This window comes from Corythoichthys intestinalis, chromosome 5, assembly GCF_030265065.1.
Source record: "Corythoichthys intestinalis isolate RoL2023-P3 chromosome 5, ASM3026506v1, whole genome shotgun sequence".
NCBI classification, from domain to species: domain Eukaryota; kingdom Metazoa; phylum Chordata; class Actinopteri; order Syngnathiformes; family Syngnathidae; genus Corythoichthys; species Corythoichthys intestinalis.
This window is the reverse complement of record NC_080399.1, coordinates 49,502,196-49,524,664: the sequence shown is the minus strand read 5'-3', so window position 1 is coordinate 49,524,664 and position 22,469 is coordinate 49,502,196. Positions and strand designations below refer to the sequence as shown.

Below are 22,469 nucleotides of genomic sequence, written 5' to 3'. Positions count from 1 at the left end.
CCGAATGGAAATTTCAGATCAGCTGTTTACATGTCACTTCATCTATTCCGATCCAGCGTTTACATGTGTCTGCCTTTATTCCGAAAGGACGTTTGACAACTGCCGTCTGACATGCGCAGATTAATCAAAACAAAGCGTCACGTTGCAAAACATGGAGATCGATCGTCAGATCAGCTGCTGTTTTAACTTTTCGAGTGGAAACAAAACTTCAGAATGACACGCCGTTCATTTAAAAAGTTGTGTGGGCTGGTGGAGGGATTCATGGATATTAACTTTCCGCCGGACTCCAATTAGGTGCGCTGTGCGTGTGCTTGCAAGCCATGTTGCAAGTGACGTTACTTACGTCACCTAGTGACGTCACCACATCAGTACGGAGCTTGTGCAGAAAGAACGCAACCAGACACCATTCCGCTTCCCTGTTTACATGATATAATTTTACTTCTAATCGGTTTGGGAAAAGGAATATTCCACCCCTGTGAAACGGAATGAAATTTGTTCTCGACAATGTGTTGGAATAAAACACAGGGCGAGGATTGACAGTCATTGTTAGGTTTTGTGTTGGGTTTTTCCTAGTGTGACTTGTCTCTGTGATTACCCATTGATTTCACCTGTGTGTGTTCTCCCAGCGTATCCTGCAATCTGCATCCACCTGTGTTACCCAGCTGTTCCTCGTCTCGTTACCCCTTGTCTGCGTGTGTATATAATGACCCAGTTCCTTGTCACCCCTTGTTGCGTCATTGTCTATGTCCGTCTCTGCCAAAGTCAAGTCCGTTCCAAGCCCTCGTGTATCCGTCCCGCCGATTTAAGTAAGTTTTGTTTGAATCTTGCCCTTTTGATCCCCAGTGGTTTTGGTTGTACTTTGTGTTTTTGTTAGATATCATTAAAACGTTTTTTGAGTTCATTGCCATCTGCCTCCTGCCTTGCATTTTTGTTTCCTGCGTTTGGGTCCACACACACACCTGCCTGCCCAGCACTCCCTGACAGAATGACGCAACCAATTGTGGACCCAGCGGGAAAAATTCGCCACCGGCGTGCACGCCGACGACCATCTGCCCGTTCCCCTGATTATGTTTTTCCTCGACATATTTTTTTGGATTCAGATTTTTCGGATTTTGAGGAAGATCATAATTTATATGATCTTCTCTCTGATTCAAACTCTGATTTTGATTTCATGCCCTCTGTCACCCCTGATTATTTTTCTTACCACCCTCCGCACTCGGTGTCACATTCTGAGCTCATAGCCAAGGACTCCTACCTGGGATCCCGTTGGGCCATCTATCGGGGACCCCCCCGGGGTGGTCTACGGGGTCGCCCAGGCTCAAGGCGGCCTAATGAGGCTGTTCTGCTGCCCCTGCCACCTGAAGGCACTCACCAAAGGCCTCGGCGTGGTCATCAACGCCGACGGCGTGCGGCAGTTCCTCCCGCGCCGGCTCCCCGCAGTCAAGTTCCTCCCGCGCCGGCTCCCCGCAGTCAAGTTCCTCCCGCGCCGGCTCCCCGCAGTCAAGTTCCTCCCGCGCCGGCTCCCCGCAGTCAAGTTCCTCCCGCGCCGGCTCCCCGCAGTCAAGTGCCTCCCGCGCCGGCTCCCCGCAGTCAAGTGCCTCCCGCGCCGGCTCCCCGCAGTCAAGTGCCTCCCGCGCCGACTCCCCGCAGTAAAGTGGCTCCCGCGCCGACTCCCCGCAGTCAAGTGCCACCCGCGCCGACTCCCCACAGTCTTGTTCTCCCGCCAGCAGTCTCCTGCGACCCCGCTGCTGTTCCGCCAGCAGTCTCCTGCGACCCCGCTGCTGTTCCGCCAGCAGTCTCCTGCGACTCCGCTGCTGTCCCGCCAGCAGTCTCCTGCGACTCCGCTGCTGTCCCGCCAGCAGTCTCCTGCAACTCCGCTGCTGTCCCGCCAGCAGTCTCCTGCGACTCCGCTGCTGTCCCGCCAGCAGACTCCTGCGACTCCGCTGCTGTCCCGCCAGCAGACTCCTGCGACTCCGCTGCTGTCCCGCCAGCAGACGACTCCGCTGCTGTCCCGCCAGCAGACTCCTGCGACTCCGCTGCTGTCCCGCCAGCAGACGACTCCGCTGCTGTCCCGCCAGCAGACGACTCCGCTGCTGTCCCGCCAGCAGACGACTCCGCTGCTGTCCCGCCAGCAGACGACTCCGCTGCTGTCCCGCCAGCAGACGACTCCGCTGCTGTCCCGCCAGCAGACGACACCGCTGCTGTCCCGCCAGCAGACGACACCGCTGCTGTCCCGCCAGCAGACGCCGAAGTTCCTGGCCCTCGCCCCGACGATGCTGCTCCCCGCTTCTTGCCACGGCTTGGCGGCATGAAAGACCGAGCACTGCCTCGTCTGGGACGCCCACCTAATCGGCCCGTGCGGTCGCCCAACGTCTGGCGCCCTGGACGCCCTCCAGATCGACCCTTGCGGTCAACCCATGTCTGGCGTCCTGGACGCCCGCCTGACTGGCCCTGACGGGCTGGTGTTGCTCCCTCCCCTGAGCAACCTTCTGACTTTTTGTTTCTTCAGGACGTCTGGGATCCGTCCTTTGAGGGGGGGGTACTGTTAGGTTTTGTGTTGGGTTTTTCCTAGTGTGACTTGTCTCTGTGATTACCCATTGATTTCACCTGTGTGTGTTCTCCCAGCGTATCCTGCAATCTGCATCCACCTGTGTTACCCAGCTGTTCCTCGTCTCGTTACCCCTTGTCTGCGTGTGTATATAATGACCCAGTTCCTTGTCACCCCTTGTTGCGTCATTGTCTATGTCCGTCTCTGCCAAAGTCAAGTCCGTTCCAAGCCCTCGTGTATCCGTCCCGCCGATTTAAGTAAGTTTTGTTTGAATCTTGCCCTTTTGATCCCCAGTGGTTTTGGTTGTACTTTGTGTTTTTGTTAGATATCATTAAAACGTTTTTTGAGTTCATCGCCATCTGCCTCCTGCCTTGCATTTTTGTTTCCTGCGTTTGGGTCCACACACACACCTGCCTGCCCAGCACTCCCTGACAGTCATCACATATGTACCAAATGGAAAGGACACTTTCGCGTATATCAACACTTGACGAGTTTAATCAAATGATGTACAGGAGACGTGCTGGGGTCAACACTGTCGCTGACAGCAAGGTGGCTGATGGCTACAAATCCGAGTAGTTCTTGAACTTGACACGAGCAATACCTCGCTCATCTGCACACGACCGAAAACTTTCTACCTACTCTTTCCTTCCTACTGCCAACTCTCCCCGAAAACGTAAAAAAAAAAAAAAAAAAAAATAGTGACATAGGATAATTTTTCCCAGCACACCTGACGATCTTTCACGCGGCACACCGCTTACAATACAATACAATGCCTTAATACACATTTAACACAATCAGTTCCAATTTACTTAAAGACAAAAAAAAAAAAAAAATTAGTTTTTATGTATATGACTGAATTTTGTAGATGAAACATCAAGATTTTTTTCAATAAAGAAAACTTTTCTTTAACAAAACGGGATATTGAAATTATAATTATTTTGCATTTTGATCAAATTACATTCAATGGTGCTGATTGATGTATTATTGATCCACATCGACTAATTGTTACACCCCTTGTAGATCCGCCCCTGCCCATGAGGTTTCAGAATTGTCACCTTTCAAACTAGATTTCTCGAGCCTCTGGGGTTGTTGAACCAATACCAAAGAAAAGGGCATTATTCGGAAAATAATGAAATAATTAAAAAAAAAAAGAAAGCGAAAAAATGAATTGTATGTTTTCAGTTTTTTGGCCAGGTGCTTCCAATATAATATAGTTTTCGGTTCGGCCAAGAATTTTGCTTTCCGTACATCCCTGGGTGAGACACATGAACTGGGTAAGAACAAACATAGACTAACATGCGGGAAAATTGGGACTTTTAATAAATCATTCTGAAAGAAACTACACTGTAGAAAACGCACGCATATGGTACTTTAATTTTTTTTTCTCAAGCTCAATGAATGCAACCTTCAACAAAAGCCCTATAGGAAAGTCGCACGTGCACAAACAAGAAATGAAAGATGAAGTGAGGACTCTTGTTAAGCCATAATACACTGTGATGGACTGATTTTTAGATCTATTTTGGATTGCAACTATGTTGTTTGATTAATGAGACTACTCTATGAAGCTATGTCCCGGACATAAAAAAAAAAAAAAAAAAAAGGAAATCCATGCAGAGATCAACATCGTCTGCTGCATGCCATTTACAGGGTTGTAAATGAATCAGAAGACCTCATTCATTTATGCACAATGAGTGTCAACACATCCTGTTTACTCATGTACAGACAGACGCACCTTGACAATGAACTGCACAGTTGAACGCTCATCTGGGCGGTAGGTGACACAGTACAGGATGAATCCCACAATGGCAACCACACACATCTGCAAAACAAAAGATACACATTAACTTCATTCGTTGTAATCACTGTTAAAGTTGATAATCTTGTTTGTGTGTTTGCTTTGGTTCCTAAAGCACAACATGTTGTTTTGTTTACATGTTGACAACTGCCTCTAATTTATTGCATATTAACTGATTACATGACTCTCTCTAACTCCACAGACAGTCTTTCTTTCACACTCTTTCCACACCGCAATTTGAGTCTTGTGACTAACGTGCAGTATCTTATTTTAGGGTTATTCCCAGGTTTTTAAGCACTCAACAAGTCTCTGGAAAGTTTTTGATGACCTCAGTGTTTTTCACTCAAATTTGTCTCGTGAGGAGCTAACTCGGGATGCTGATGACTAGAGATGTTTTCGACTGCAGATTACATCTTGGCTGGGGCACTCAGATAGGGCTTAAATACAAAAACAAGGACTCTTTTGTTCCACGCAACGTGCCCTGACTCACTTGAGCTTAAGTAAATCGCACGCATGCCTTCACCAGATACTTCATTAGCTACACCTGCATTACAGCAAATTATAGCTAATGGGGGAGCTGTATAATTACTCTGCCCAAAAACTTCACTTTTATATGGACACTTGAGAGCATTTCACATTTATGTAAAGTCCCATTTTGAAGCCTAATTACAGTAGGTAAGAAGGAGTTCTCAGTATGTTGCAGTATCACAAATTAATGCCAAAATAATAAGCATGTTTAAAAAGGTTAGTGCATTGGAAGGGCATTGGTCCACACTGCTGATTTTTGACAGTGGGCGATCAATTGCCCCCCTGCGCCTGCAGGTATGAATGTCAATGTGACGGCTGTTTACAGGTGCTCAGTGATTTATTGAGCTGTACACCCTTATAAATTCACAGAATTCAAACATTATTATATAACAGATTATGCAACAATATTTCAGTGATGCAGACCGTACGGTTCCTAAATTTCTTGAGAGTACCAAACAAATAAATGTTCTGAATCTTAATCTGAAATTACATATAAAATATTATGATCTATTCAATTAAAGTGGCATGGATGATAACAGAGATCGAAACTGAATAGCTCAATCATACCTGACATTAATAGTTATGAACGAGTCCAACTGTTTGGGATTACAGTGTATGCCGTGTAGAGAACAATCCACAGTACACGAATTTGCAACTTCCAAAAACAATACAAACAATCTCAAAGGAACTACAGTATATCAAGCTCTCCTGTGGCAAATCAAAACTTTTTTTTTTTTTCAATCATTTAAAGGCATTCAGATTTACCATTCTGTATGTTCTAGGAGCTGAACAGGAGAGTTAAGGGGGAAAAAAAGCACAGATTTTTCCTGACCACGGCATCAGTTTTTGATGAGTTTTATTAAGGGGCCGTTAACATGGCAACGCTCCAAAAACACAACACATTTCATGTTTGCATTTACATGGTTGCCTGGCACAGCCAGACTATTCTCCCTGTATTTTTCATAAACTGTGAGAAATAGTCTGGGACCCAGCCCATTAACGACCTCTCGAGCAAGGTACAAGATCAATCGTCCAATCAGATTTGTTTATTTGCGTGACGTGTTCTTAATGAGTAACGTCACTCTTGCGCGCTGAAAGTCGTGTCTACAACAACACAGATGGCGTACGGGAGAGCCGCGAATCTGTTCCAATCCGCGGTAAAACCAGTTTTAAATTACCAAAAACACGTCGAAACAAGTCATTGACAACAGTCAACATGGCTCGCGCTAGCCATGTTGAATAAACTTCTCCAGTCTCCGCTCACGTTAATTACATGTCGCTTTAACAATGTCACGGCTGCCCGTCGCTGATTGGTCCACTCCACTGTCTGTTTGCTGTGGCTTGCTCCGCCCTCGGAATTTGATCCGCTGGACGGTTGCCAGACTCAATCGCTGGAACAGCGGGGAGTCTGGTATACCAGGCAATTTACATGGTTCCTTCTTGGTTCCGTCTCCATTCGAACGATGTCGCAATGGCGTACCGTAAGCAACACGTCACTTCCGCTCTTTAATATTCATGACATTGGCTACGGTTGCTAAGTAGGAACAAGCCACCTTTTGTCCCTAATAGGAAATGAATGGAAATCGTGTACGAAGGAGATGTTTACAGAGCTAAACCTATCAATTCTCTCCGAAAATGATGTGCCTGGTGCCAAACTCACTGGAAAAGATGTGGAAGAACATATAAATGTTCAGTTAAAGAGATGGCTTTAGTGTCGAAGGCTGAAAAAGACGAGAAAAACGAGCCGACCTAAGCATAGCTTTAGCTTTTTTATCGACGCGACTGACAATGACATTCTCCTGTTTCAACAAGCTATCCTTTACCATCAGCCCTGTCTTTCTTATATATCCTCTGGCTGTCCTACGTCTCTTACCGTTCTTGGGGGTAATTTAGTTAGCTTTGTGTAGCGATCGCAAATGATACTCAGTGACAGCCAACGAACACTTTTAATTTTTTCCTTGATAACACATCTTAATCCTATAATTTATTTACAATTCTCCCTTACTAAAGTTTTTTTTTTCTTATACAGGGTGACCCAAAAAAAAGTTTACACTGCCATAATACAACTTAAATGCCATGTTTATTCAGTTTAGAATTAGAATTTAATCACAAATTATACATTATTGTAAAGAACATGTACAGTACACTCTATTTTTCAATGTGTCCTCCCTTAAGTGTCACAACAGCCTCCAGGCGCCTGCGGAACGCTTGACAGGTCTTCTTTATGTAGGATGCTGTCATCTTTTCCCAAGATCTAACAATGGACCTCTCCAAGGCTGCCACAGACGTTTGTGGCTTCTTACAGCCACTGTCCTCCACAGTTGCTATATGCTATAATCCAGGGGATTGAGATCTGGACTCTGGGTGGCCACACATCACCTTGTCAATCAACTTTTTGGTCCCCACAGATCGGGCACTTCCAGACCCAGGTTTTCATGAGGCTGTTCCAGTATCTTTCAGCTTCTTTTTAACTTTGTAGACTGCACATCTGGATATTCTCAGATTTGCTGCAATCTCAGTAGATGTCAGACCGGCACGCAGCAATTCAGGTACAGCTAAAGTTTTCTTCATTTTCAGCAGAAGCACAGGAATTGTAGAGACGAGAGATTACCAGCTGCATTGAGTGACCTTAATGAATCACTTAAGCATGACAACCTATTTAGATATGTTTGGCTTTTAAACAAGCAGTCAACTGAGTGTAAACTTTTTTTGGGTCACCCTGTATATATAACAGAAACGGTAACAGTGGCAGTCAGATACCATTGTAATTCTTTTCAGGTCATTCATTGTCAGACAGAATCAGTACGGCACAACGTTACGCTAAAAAAATAAGTTAAAAATATAAAAATGGCTTACCTCTTTATCCTCTGAAAGACCATGCCAACCCAACATAATGTTTGCTGCATATGAAATGTGAATGGATTCACCGAGCTGGTGTTAAAAGTCCGCGCAAGTTGATTCGGTCTTCACATTTTTTCCTCCCAAGTTTTTGGTTTCCGGAAACGTATGAAGAAAACATCCTTCATGTGTCGTAATGTCTAGAGTCATTTCTACAAGTTCCAAAAAAGCAATGCATGATCGGCATGTTTGTTTTTGAAAGATTACCCGAAAAAAGCAGCACAAATTACATTGTGTCTAAGCGAGGGCGGGTCTATAATGTCCCACTTCGGCTTTACTTCCGCTTTACGATGCGACGTCACGGTCTAAAAATAGCCTGCGTGCGATACGCCATTCCGCGTGAAAACGATGTAGTATTCATGCCAGGCCCTAGGGGGCAGTGCAGTTTTACAAGGCGACAGCCAATAATGCACATACCCGTCCACCCGTTTTTTTTCTTGTACTCCAAGTGGCATAAAAACGTGAGCATACAATATATTTCAATAAAAAAAAACGTATTGGCCCGAATATAAGACATTTTTTTGCATTAAAATAAGACTGAAAAAGAGGGGGTTGTCTTATATTCGTGGTCTAGACTTTATACCCATTCACGACGCTAGATGGCGCCTGATATCATTGAAATGATGTTCTGTCACGACAGATCTCAGCTACTCTCAAGTTTAACCAGTTTGCATTATTTTATTGCAATGTTTTTCCTTATTCAGATTTGTTTCAAGACTACAGCTACAGTTAGACCTCACTTTGATGGTTATTGCAGTTATTGCAATTTTGTTGTTTTATCACAATTGATTGGTTTATTTACATTTCAAAAACCAGAAGCTCATTCATCTACGAATGTGATTGCACTTTAGTTTACATATTTAAATGTTCAGATATTAGGATTTGAATGAGGCAAAATAACATGCTTTTTCTCTCAAATATATTGTTATAATCATTTGTTTCGGATGTACTGTAATTATTTTTTGTATAAAAATTAATTTGGTGTTGAAAAAGTCTTTTTTTCAAACTTCAGTCTTGAAAAAGACGGGGTCGTCTTATAATCAGAGCCGTCTTATGTTCGGGCCAATACGGTATTATAAAAACAGTAAATTAAAGCCGACGTTCCACCATGCTTGCATGCTTGCTTTTTTGATTGTTTAGTAGCAGCGACTGCACATACCCAATGTGACGTATGCGATTGCTGACATCATCAGCGAGAGCGTTCTATTCATATGGTTGCGTAGCAGTCCCCGCAATCGAATCGTTCCGCTTTGGAGGGCAGAATCAAAAGTTTGTGTGATCGGCGTCCGTTTTCTTTATCACCGTGTAAGGGCGAGGCCATTCCACAGCACAATCGTTCCGTCTTTATGTTGCAGCGTCACTATGTAAACAGCCTCTTAGTTGAAAGAAGCCTGCAACACTTTGTATTTCCTTCTGCGGTCACCTGGCAGCCATTTCAAGGTGTACACCGCCTCCTGCCTATAATTAGCTGGGATAGGCTCCAGGAACCCCGTGACCATTGTGAGGATAAGCACTAGAGTAAGAATGAATAAAAAAAAACATTTTACTCTGACCTTAAAGTGCTATCTTGTGGCGTAATATGCATTCATCATTGGTACCAATTAGTATATATAGACAAATGTCTTGGGGATGTTGTCAGAAACCTGGAGAAAACCAACACAGGGACAGAGAGAACATGGAAATTCCACTCAGAAAGACCAGAGCCCGGAATCAAACCTTTGATCTCTGAACTTTGAGGCTGTGTTTTTTGATACACGGTACTACTTTTAAAAAGAAGGAGAAAGAGGAGGGACCTAGCGTAGTCATTCATAACTGACCACATAAAAGCAAGTTGACTTTTAAACCGTTTCATCTTAAAAATGTTGGACTTTTTAATGATGTGATAATTCGTTCATTCATTCATCCATTTTCCGTGCCGCTTATCTTCACAAGAATCATGGAGGTGCTGGAGCTAATCCAAGTCTTATGACGCCGCTGTCAAATAAAGTGCTACCTATTAATCTAAATAAATCAACAAATACTCTGCACTAGACTAAAAGCCACAGGATTCAAAATGAGGTGAAAAAAGTAGCGTCTTATAGTCCGAAAATTACGGTACATGGGTAAATATATGCAGGCTTATTCTTTGAATACAGAATTAACTGTTTGGCCTTTTTTGAGTCAGGTCAGTACACCTGATCCTGACAATAAAAAACGGGAGGTGTTGTGTTGACCAATGTGGCTGTTTTGTCAGAGAAATTCAGAAGGATTTTCTCCAAACATTACATACAGATGTTCGTGAAAACTCAGCGATATCCACAGATAAAAGACAAGGACAAAATCCTTAGAATGAAACTCGGCATTTCTTCTTATGCATTTCATTGCAGAGAGAAGGGCAGTGACTTTTACATTGGTGAGATCACCCTACATAACCCTTATGTGACAACACCCCCCAACACACAAACACATCAACCTAAGACTTACAAATAGAGAAATGTTTTAGATTAAAAAATATGAAGTATCCTCATCAACCAAGGAGAACACACGTGGCTTAAATCAGCCATTTGTGGTTTGAATCTTTGTACACTCTGAGGTAAATACTCGGCGGAAGTCGGTGACTGTTTTGGTCTAGTGTAAGTCGGAACTCCATGCATATCACATTTCAAACTTTTTAAGGTCAAAGTGGCATGCTCACCTCCAATATGCAATTTGATTATTGTACAGTACATCCCTTATCAACCAACATATTGTAAACAAGCTTAATTGGACATTGTTAGTTGAATTCAAACTAATTACACTATATCTGTGATACCGGTGCTTTTCCAACTTAGTGAAATACAGGCATTGCTGACTCTCGTTGAAGTGAAAAGAGAGACACATTGCCTTACATGCACTAGGAACAAGAAATAGAAGGTGTCCATGCAAGGAATGCAAAAGATGAACACAAAGACGGCGCTTACAAAGATCCCAGCCCAGTGTGGCGTCTCTCTGGCCAACAGTGAAGGGCTGATGGCCAGCATGAGGAAGGCCACCACAGTGACGGCTACCCCCAAGAGCAGCTGCGACAAGGCCACGAGCAGAGGAAAGCGGCACACTCTGCACTTGTGGTTGTCGTCTGCTGCAGAACTATCTTCTCTCGTCTTGCTGCCATCCCTCTGTTCGGAGGAACCTTTCTGGCCCATGTCTGCTGCCGCTAGCTGACAGTCTGTACCTCTCAGTCCGCACCAATTTTTTCAGCACACTGTTTGAAAACGGCCAAGCTTGGCTGCCTGCTTGCCGTCGGCCTCCCGCCCCCACTGTTCCCCTCCCTGCCGTGGCCTCCTCTCACTATAGCTGCTATTTGGAAACAGAGGAAGCGCTGAACTAATATGGAAAACATTTGGAACGGATTCCTTCAGTGGTTCCTGTGCCGCATATAGACCAGGCAGCTCACAGTGGAGAAAAGGAACAGAAGGGAAGGGTGGCAGAAAGACTCAAAGTCAGGGATTCCAACCTACGGTACCCCTGGTCTGCGATGAACTTCAGTATACACATTAAACAGAGGAATAAGAATGAATACAATACAGTTGTGCATTCATATTACGAGTAGTTGATAGTAATGCTGCAAGGCTCAAGAATGGTCTTGAGCAGTGTTGTTAATCTTACTTTCAAAAATTAATTAATTACAGTTACAAATGACTTCTCCCCAAAAGTAATTGCGTTAGTAACTCAATTACCTGAATGTAAGAGTAATTAGTTACTTGGCAAAGTAACTGGTGTTACCTTTCATAATTTTTTTTTCATTCCAAAAAAAAAACAAAACAAAAAAACATAGTAACCTTTGTTATGTTTGGAAGTGATTTAATGTTGTGAATCAACCGTTAAAGTTGTTAAAATTGCTCCCGTTATTGCATTAGTTCCCGTCTGTCTACTTTTGACATTCGAAAGTTTTAAAACTGTTTCATCATTTAAAAATAGATTCTAGTCAAGATTTTACCGATTTAGGAGTATTTTAGATAAAAAGTTACTTAGGTTCACAAGGAAGGTTCTCTACAACATAGCCTTCCTGAGAGGTCTACTGCTTTAAGATGGCGGCTGTTTACAAACGCATTTCGCATCTAGTTCTCTATACATGTGCTTAACGCCACCCTGTCTATCTAAAGTAGCATCATGTGGGCGTAGTTTGTGGGCTATCTGCTACAGTCAGGTATTATTGGAGCCACCTAGCATCGCGTTTGCAACGACGTCACAACTCCCTTCCCTCCGTGAGCTCTCGTCTCGGTGAGTCCATGTCTCTCAGACTTTTCTCATGTCATTCAACCAACGTAGTAACGCGTAGTAACGGATAGTAACGCACGCCTTTACATTCTCAGTAACGGTAACGGTGTTGCCAAAATGACAAAAGTAATTCATTAGATTACTCACTATTGAAAACAATTATGTTGTTATACTCTAACGCCGTTATTAACAACAGTGGTCTTGAGCATTATGAACATCTTGGTCATTTTTCAGTCTTGATTAGGGCTGAACGATATTGGAAAAAATTGACATTGCATCTTTTGGGGGATTTGCGATATACATTGCGATATAAAAACTAGTGTTGCACCGATACCATTTTTTGGCCCCGATACCGATACCTGGCTGTGCAGTATCGGCCGATACCATACCGATACCACCCCGTTTATATATATATAATTTTTTTTTTTTTTTTTCTCCCCCAAAGAGCTACATAATTGGATGTGAAATCATTGCTATCAAGGCTTTGTCAGGCTGTTGCTTACCTTTGCAAAATAGTAAAAGGATTTGTACAAAGTATAATACTAGCCCAACAGTAAGAAAGTAAAAATAAGTTCATAGTAATAAACTCTGAATGAACTGAGTAAACTTTTTTAAACCTCTCAAAGGCCAAACAGTGCAACTTTAATGAAATTATTGTTACATTCTGCTGCTGGTTAGATTGTGTTTTGTTGCTGGGCTGTTAGTGGGGGCGTTCCTGACGTCGCACCTGAATCCAATGCAGGCTCATTAACGCAGCATTTAAGCACGGGTGAGCTCAGAGAAGGCTGCCGAGATATTTGCTTTGCTGATTGCCATTTGACATCTCGCACTATAGTCTCGCTAGATTTGCTTGTTACGCCCCTGCATTGTTTTTTTTTTCTGTTAGTGTGCCGCACTCGTTTGTAACCTCTACCCTGTGCAGGTATTTGAGTGTTTTTATTTTGACTTTTTGGCTCGCTGCCTATCGTCTTAGTAACCTTCGAGTTTGTAGTATTGAGCTCCGTCGACCTGCTGTCACGGACTCCTTTTGTTATTTCTACTATCCCGCGATCGCGTGTTATTTTTTTGTTTGCAGTCATTAAACCCTCGTACGTATCCCCCGCTTGTTGTCCGCCTCGAGGTCCAGCCTTGTTTCTGCATTTGCGGACGCTTACAATTATAAGTAATAATAATTGACCACAGCATCCCGTCTCTCTATTTGCCTCCTTTTTTCGGGAAGGGGGAGTCCCTTATCTCTATTTCTGAAAGGTGGCAACCCTACTTTGGAAACAGTTCCCAAATTACTGCAGCATTTCTTTACGTAAAAGACAAAGTAAAGTTGACGTAGTGAACTGACCAGAGATTGTTGCACCGGTCCAGCGCCCTTCCTCTGGATAGCAGTCCTGCTCTTGCAGGCTCAAACTCGTTGTGTTCGTTCACGCTTCGTCTTCAAATGTTTTATCATGTTCGAGGTATTGAAACTGGCCGATTTAACTCCACATCTTGAAACTTTCAGGCCGCAAATCTTGCATGCAGGCATTGATTTTAATTGACGGGATTTCTATTTTGAAATATTTCCTGACTGCCGCCATGTCGACGCCGCCAAGCGGCCTTGTCATTAGTCAGGAGTGGCTATTGGCCCGTTCTCATTGGTCTGGAGCAGGTCAATAGCGATAGCTGCTTGGTGTTCACGTGTCATCACACAACACGGAGACAGAGCGTAGTGAGCGCCAGGAGAGAAAAAAAAAAGGCTGCGGTCAAATGTTCTAATAATGGACCGGTAAATGGTACTGGCGCCGTCTTTGTTGGTACTCGCCGATACCGATACCACCATTTCGGGCCGGATCGGCGCCCCCTGCCGATACTAGTATCGGTATCGGTGCATCTTTAATAAAAACTAGAAGAATTTTCTTGAATAGCTCTGTTTGGGAGGATTTTGGTTGACTCATCATGACCACATTGTTATTGAATTACATTATTGTCAAAAAAAGATTCAAACAAAACTTCTGGCTTCAAACAAAACTTCCTAAATTACAAGAGAAAAATTGGAATTTAAGCAAAATAATTTAACTTAAGCAAACAAATGCATCTGAAAGCTGAAAAACTAAACACTTACTGTACAATGTTTACAATTCTCTTTTTCGTTCTCACTACCCAGACTTTTGCTCTCGATGTCATGCTTTTTTGCTTGCACTGCCTATCTTTTTGCTTGCGTAACAGACGCAGTGTTTATTATCAATGTTGATATATCCACAAGAAATTTGCTGATAGTGTAGTGGGTACAGTCACTTGATTTCAGCGCAGGTAGCGTGGGATTGATTGCCACTCAGTGGCGGTGTGATTGTGGGTGCGAATGGTTGTTATATCTCTGTGTGCCCTACAACTGACTCACGACCGGTTTAGGGTGTAGACCACCCTTCACCCAAAGTCACCTGGAATAGGCTTCAGCAACCCGCGACCTTGACATAGATAAGCGGTGTTGAAAATGGATCTAAATGCGCATATGCACATGTCTGAGACAAGGTCCTTAAGATGTCAAGAGGCAAAGGCTAATGTTGTGTGGAAGAAAATCCGGTCATTTTTCAAAATACAGCATTGCTGAAATAAAATTGAAATTTCAAAATGTTATTTATTCTTTCTGTGCGGCCTGAAAAAAAAAACAAAAACCTAAAGATCAATATCGGTCCGCAGCTCAGGGGTTGGGGACCAGAGCTCTTTATCATGTGTTTTTTTAAGTTTTGAAAGACTGTGACCCGTACTAAAAAAATGTTTGTTTATTTTTAGAAAACCACTATATGAACAAGAAGAATGTGTGCGTTGCCTGCTGAGATCAATAAAGGACTATGATGTAGGCACACAGTTGGGGTGCTGCCATGGTTACAATGCACCACATGAACACGCCTTTGCATGAACAAGTGTGCATGTTCAATATTTCAGCTTCATGCTTCCTGTAATGACATAATTTTGAATTCTGCATAAATCAGAATTTGTTGTATGTGAGTTAAAATGTGATATATCGTGCTTCTACACAAGGACATTTTCATCGGGAGGGATTTCACTTTTTTTATTACTTGAATTTAGATGAAGATGATATCTATACAAAAATGCTCACATGACTGTTGAGCAAACTAAAAGTGCAATGTCTTCTTCTTCAACTTCTTTCACTTCATCCTGTTTGTTTCACCTCCATAGCAATGCATTACATTGAGTTAGTCTTGTAACACAGTTCCAAACAACCTATTGGTTTCAGTGACATTCTTCACCCTTCATGTATTAAACACACTACAACCAATCTCTCAATGTACTATCATGAAAGAAATGCTCAGCAAATATGTACAGATGGTTCCTGGGTTACGATGAACCCGACTTACATGATTTTGACTTTATGACTCTGGAGTCTCGGCCGCCATTTTGTCTCCAGTTGTTTTTACAGTAACTTTTTGTTCCTCACAGTATGGTATTTTTTACTTTACTTTATTAATATGACTGTTCTGCCCTTTGGCGAAATTTGTACTTGATTATAATGTTGACTTTTGTTTTGTGATGCACGCTTTTATTTTGGCGAAAAAAAGCATAGAGCAAGTATTACTTCCGCACGCGAGTAAGAGCGCATGTATACATGAAGAAGAACGTTTACGCACAAACGAAGAAGAGCACACGTGCACACATGAGGGGGAGCAAATTTCCTCACATGAAGAAGTCGCGCAGCTGAGTGAGCGACAGAGGGGACTACTACAGCTTAGCTTGCTGTCTACCTATGATTTAGCTCCAATGTCTTGGCAAGGACAGTACAATCATGTATAACACATATTTTGGATAGTTATTTTATATCTAGGAGGTATTTTGGGGTACTTAAAGGGTGAATTCCGACTTACACAAAAATTCAGGTTACGTCGCCAGCATAGAAATGGAACTCATCCGTAATCTACTTGTATTGTTTATACCCTATACATTTTACTATACTAATTTGAGAAAGAAAAATGCTTTTACAGCTCTCTGCTCGAGGTGACGTAACCTTAAAGGGGTTTATGCAATTACAATCACTGGTGTGCTGTGGTCTGTTTCACAAAGCAGACCATGACACATTGGGCATTCTTGCTATTTGCTTCTGAAACTGAATGACTGTATCTTTATCCATTTTGCCGTTATGAGTGAAGCTGTTGTATTATTTTTTTGTAGCATAACAAATAATTTATTTTTAGGCTCCTTTAATAGTTATTAGTAGTTGTCAGCAGTCAAACAATGTGTTAAAGGTTATTTTTTGAATGCTGTACTATATAAAAAAAAACAACAACAAAAAACCCGACAGGCCACAAATTGTCTATGAACCATACTTTACATGCCATGAAAAACAGTACATATAAATGGGTGTCGTCACCTCCGGATGGGGATCCTGCTCTGCCCTAGGCCTAGTGGGCCGTGGGGGTCCCACGGTGCGCCGCGTCGTTTGGGGGATTGCGGCGGTGGCAAGTCCCCTCATCCCTTCCCAGAGTGCTGGTAAATTGGGGCACAGATGGTCCAGGTGACAGAACTGGGTGCCGGGGGGATGATGGTGGCCCCTTTGCCGGAGCTGCAGCAGGAGGGGTGAGCCACGCTCTCTCATGGGGTGATTCCATGGCATGGGGCGGCCTCCACGCAGCACTTCCACTTTTATGGAGGATTATCACACATCTGAGTGGGTTAACGCATGACTGTGTGCAATTAGACACACCCAGGTAGAGATATTGTTGGTGCCAGGATTCGCGATCAGGCAGCATAGAATAGGATATCAACATACTGAGACAGCAAAATATAACTGAAGCGGACGTGGGCGAGATGTATTGCAAGTTTCGGCCCAATTTCGTAAAACAGATCAGCCCCAGTGTCTTTTTGAACAATGGGGCAAACTCAGTATAAATTCACTTGCCAGATCAGCAAACAGTTTGGGCTTGAACAGGTCCAAAGTAGCAGAAAAGCCATTAATGTATGGCCCAGACAAAAAGATTTTTTAAAATTAGAACAAGCTACTCCACATTCAAGATGACCCATTTTTAGACTGTAAACGACATATTATATTTGTTAAGGTAACTGGGGTAACGAGGGACCCAAGCACAGAGACGGGAGGCAAGTTAGATGGAGTGGCAGATAATGTCTGAAGAATCTGGTGGGCAGTTTGGTGATAGAACAGGTGAATGGCCAGGCAGTCTTCTGGCAGGCAAGCAAGTCATAGAGGAGCTAGGGACAAAAATAAAAATTGAGCGTTCAAAGCTGGAGTCACAAACTTGAAGAGTTGTTGATCTGATGATGATGTGAGGTCAAGGACCGGTTTAAGTAAGCTGCTGAGGATGATCATTGGCACCTGGTCCCAGGCTCACCCATCCGTTCAATCCTGCAATCAAGGCAGTGACACACATACACACACACACACAAGGAGGAGGAGCGCGGCTTAGGGGGTAGGGGCTGTAAAAGTATTCCAAACTTTAATACAACAATACAGAGTAAATGCTTTCTCCCTCCATAGGTTGTTCTGCAACAAATTTTGAATTACTTAACTTCCAGACATGGCAGAACACTTGAATTCACCGGCCACTGAGAGTGAGCTCAAGGGTTTGACAATTTACCCAGCAGCCTCGGGTCCTGAGCTGTAGACCTAGAGATGACAAATATTTGTGATTACAAAGGATTTAATGATAAAGGGCTATCAAATAAAATACTTAGTTATGGCATTTTAGTGGTGGACCACAAAAATACAATAGAAACACAGCCAAGCAATGACTACAAAAATGCAATTATGACTTTGAAATCAGCACTTTCCGTAAAAACTTGCCATCCGTCGAGATGCTGTGTCCTGACTCCTGCGTGTTCTCCTGTTTAGTGTCTAAGTGCGGATTACGGCCTTCAGGTTGCCCGCTGCTGTGACATCACACAGCTTAAAATTTCAGATTTTTAGAGCGTCCGGTCTGCACGGTCCGCCCTGTAACAGTGCATAACCTATCATTTAGACTGTCAGATTGATGATCCCGGCTGCATATGGCGCAATGACGTTCAGCGGCTGAAAGTGCTACAGTATGTAAATCTGGTGAGCCGAGGCTGGCCACACAGTCACCTAGTACAAGGGGATCCACAGTTACACATGTTTCACATAATATTGGGTACCACACCTCACTATGCTGATTTGTGTATGCTTCACCCCACCTAATCACGTCTCCTGTAACATGCCAATCCTGCTCTTTTCTCTCAGTTATCAGTCCCCCCACATGGTATCTATGGGTAAATATAATTAGCTACAAGTTGCACCACTATGTTAATAGGGAGCATTGGTGTGTAAAAATGAATTTATTGTTGTTGTTTGTTCTTCCTCTCTCCTGTCTGCTTCCTTCCTTTCTGTCCCCCATAACCTCTTCCCATTTGCTGCTTTCTTCTCATGAATAAAACATGATGAACAACCACAATGGGAGTATATCAAACTCCCATGTGATACATGAAAACTGTCCAGACCATAAGAACACTCAGATTGAGTACTTGAGATACTTGAGTAATATTATTTTGAAATAATGCTACTCTTGACTAATATTCTCGGCTACTCTACCCCATGGGCGTGGCCAGACATATTTTACTGGGGCACGTGCTCCAGTATTGATCTGCAGTGCCCCAGTATAAATTTCACCGGTAAAAAAAAAAAAAATAATAATAATACTTTGGAGTTTTAAGTCTACATAGTATAATCTACAGAATGTGCCTATTCAATATTGTCATATTACTACTTATTATTCACTTCATATACACAATCTGCACATGGCTCCTCAATATGGTAATTTATGCACGTAACTTTGGAACAATTATTTTGATGTTTTCAAGTCATAATGTGGGATAAAAACATGGTTGCTCCAAAGAAGAGTAGCCTATTTTAATGCTCCAACAATACTGTACATCACAAGTTGAGTGACTGTTTGGCGCTTTTTATAGACACCATGTAATAGAGATTCTTTTTTTTTTTTTTTGATTAGTTCAATAACACTGAATGCAGCATCAATATTTCGGTATGTGTGCCAAACTGCCAATCATACAGTCGACGGTTCAAATTACATCTTCCACATGCTTTACAGGTTAGTTTCAGATGAATGCCCATCCTTGTTGTTCATTTTTACCTCTATGTTGATGTTTGTTTGGTCGCCTATCCCCATGAATTGCGAATTTAAATGCTTCAACTTTACGCTATTTGTTTATATGACCAAAATGAATAGAATCAATCTGTATGAATTAATTTAGGATATAACAGCTAACGATTTCATATGTGTGCTCATCATAATTTCCAGCTGTTTTACAAGCATTTCATTTGTTACTGCACTCCCTGTAGTGTAATCTGTCCCGAGATGTTTTTTTTTTGTTGGGGTTTTTTAAATTTCTATTTGAGTCAAACAGCATTACTCTTGCAAATAAATATTAGAGTTATTTGCTCACAGCAAGGATAAATCAGCTAAGAGGAATGACAGAGGTAAGCTAGGTAACCCACCTAGGCAACCTAGACCACTTTTAGGTTAAAACCTACCAGTTGAGAAATACTGATTAATTGCATAACAGTTACAGAGATATATGGCCAAGTAGAGCAGCAGAGTGCAGGTTGAGGAGAAGGAGAGATAGAAGTTGATGAATGTGAGCAGAGGTGAATTGACTATCAACAAGGGATGTCCCAATTTTGATTTTGACAATTGATGGCTTAAAACAAAACAAAACAAAACAAAACAAAACAAAACAAAACAAAACAAAACAAAATTCACGTTTTTACAGAAACATGTATTGTGGTTTGATTATATATAGTTTAAAGCGCTATTTCTGACTTTTCATGATAGATAAGTGCTAAAAAAAATAAAAATAAATATTTGCTCGCTCACCAATGCCCCAGTGTTGTATTAGGTCTAGTGACGCCCCTGCTCTACCTAACTCTGTGTAAGACACACTTTTATACTCAATGTTAATATTGTGGCCTAAATGACCCAAAATTCTATGTGTGTGGAGTAGACGTGCCGATTACCGATTTCAATCTGTCAAGGTTTTAAAACTTTTTCATCACACCGTCCCTGAGGTATTAGCTATTTTTTATGTCCCAAAAATGCATGGAGAAATCCCTCGCTTGCAGCCCTCCCCACCAGATGTTGCTTAGTGTCAGTGTAGCTGTGCTACACGATGCCCCCCCCCCCCACCGAAGAAAACGAAATCACTGGTATGGGAATACTTCGGCTACAGAAAAGTTACAGATGGCCGCGGCTTAGAGGAGGAGTGCCAAGCGATATGTAAAACACGTTTGGCCGAGGAGGCAATAAAGTACCTCGACATACGATCTCTTCAACAAACGATCTTTTTGACATCTGACATAAAATTTGACTCGCTATATGTTTCTACATCCGACGACATGCTCGAAATAAGACGCCATGACAGCACCGCTGACGAAGGCACGGCGGATTTTCTTGGGAGAGAAATCAACACAGGTTTTAAAAAGGTTGCTATAGGTGGTGAAACAAGGAAAAAGGTGACGCTTACCATTGAAATGATGAATTATAGAAAAATATTAGCGTGCGCATCCGTGAACTGGCTCAACAATACATCTACGGTCCTCCTCCGGCCACCGTTCGCCAGTCTTTATAAGTTAAGGTGACAATTATTATTGTGGTAACATTGCCAAGGAAATCGCCAGCTTCGTCAGGTTTATATCATTTATTTCAGGACTTATCCTATACCAAACGCCTACTGTCCGCCGCAGTTGACGGCGTTCTCAGGAAAACATTAAAAGTGAAAGTAAACCGCTCCCTCTCTCTGTCACGTCAGCCGCGCGGTGCGTTCAGGCACAGCAAAAAACGTCTGCCACATTAGAACTCGATTCGTTATATTATTGCAGACACAATTATTATTATTAAATTATTCCTATTTTTATTTGTAAATTATTTGTTTTGCTATGTGTAATTGCCATTTGTAGTAGTACCAGCAGTACTGTATTTATTAAGGATTTAGTGTAGGTGGGCTGTGGAACGAATTAATGGAATTATAATGTATTCTTATGGGAAAATGCTGCTTGACATACGACCATTTCGACTTACAAAGTCCTGGAACTTCGTATGTAGAGGTACCACTGTACTTCCAATATGATTTCGCATTTATACAAAATTAAAGGTTAGTAAACACTGTCGTGAATTTTTCCCACCAGCTACGAGAGTTTACTCCAGCGTATTTAGTGTGTCTAGAGCAGACATGTCCAAAGTCCGGCCCGGGGGCCAAATGTGGCCTGTGGTCAAATTTCATCCGGCCCGCAGCCTCTGTCATAAATCTCATAACGTCTGGCCCGTACATAGACTTAATAAATTGAGCAGCATATGAAGTAGCTTACACTAAATGTTCCTCATTTACCTACTAGAGGGCAGCAGCACTCTGAGTGACATCACTGCGTGTGACGCTTTACCCCCAATTTTCTAAAATGGCGTCAATAAACAAAAAAAGGAGAGTTTACTGTGAGGGCCAGTGCTTCAAGGGAAGGTGGAAATTGGACTATTTCTTTACTGAAATACACAACAACTGTGTAACTCATTTGCCAGGAGACAGTGGCTGTTTTTAAAGAGTTCAGTGTCAAGCGACATTACCAAACGAGACACGCTGACATGTACGACAAGATTGCAGGGAAGGAACGCTATGAGAAATTGAAGCAACTTGAAGCTAGTTTGTTTAAGACAAAAAAGTTAAGTGAATATTCATCTGCATCTGATATGCATGTTTCAAATGAACCAAAACACATGCTTAAAACTGTTGAAATTATAATAAAAAAGCAAATGTGAAACAGAATGGCTTGCTAAAATTTGTTTACATTGTTGTTGTACGTAAAGAACCTCAGACAAGGTCGGCCCCGCACATTTTTACCACACCTAATCTGGCCCCCTTTAAAAAAAGTTTGGACACCCCTGGTCCAGAGTGGCAAAACGTGTTTTTTTTCTCTGGCAAATATCTGTGTTGAGAAAGAGAGATTGTTTATAATGTAAACATGATACGAGTCATACACACATGCTTTTTAAGGAAAAAAAATCAGTTATTTTTTTGTTCTGATGGTGGCATTTATTTTAATTTTCTAAATAATTTTATATTTACTTAACATTATATTTATGTTCCAATGGGGTACCGCACGCTACGCGTCACTTTCCACTATTTAATATTTATGACTTTAGCTTCTGTGGCTCTGTTGTTAGCTAAGGGGGGACAAGCTCTTGTTTGTGAAATACGGCTGAATAATACGCGAAAAAACGAGCAGACTTCAGCTTCCCTTAGCTTTTTTATCGACACCTTTTTCTTACGCCACTGACAATGACATTCTCCTTTTTTAACAATCTATCCTTTACTACCATAAGCCCCATCTTTCTTATGTATTATATCCCCTGGTTGTCTTACGTCCTTTTGGGGGACATTTCTGTTTTGTGTAGCGATCGCAAATGCTACTCGTTGACAGCCAACAAACACTTCATTTTTTCA

The 22,469-nt window shown here is 42.4% G+C and overlaps 1 protein-coding gene across 1 annotated transcript in view; it reads right to left on the bottom strand.

The window, feature by feature from the left end:
* Positions 1-11,024, bottom strand: part of sspn (sarcospan (Kras oncogene-associated gene)) — a 31,860-nt gene extending 20,836 nt beyond the window's left edge. The window contains exons 1-2 of the mRNA XM_057835644.1: positions 10,709-11,024; positions 4,281-4,367 (exon numbers count right to left, since the gene is read on the bottom strand). Of these exons, the coding sequence (XP_057691627.1) occupies positions 4,281-4,367; positions 10,709-10,930 (309 nt within the window). The 5' untranslated portion in view covers positions 10,931-11,024. The remainder of the gene's footprint in view (positions 1-4,280; positions 4,368-10,708) is intronic.
* Positions 11,025-22,469: the final 11,445 nt, after the last annotated feature.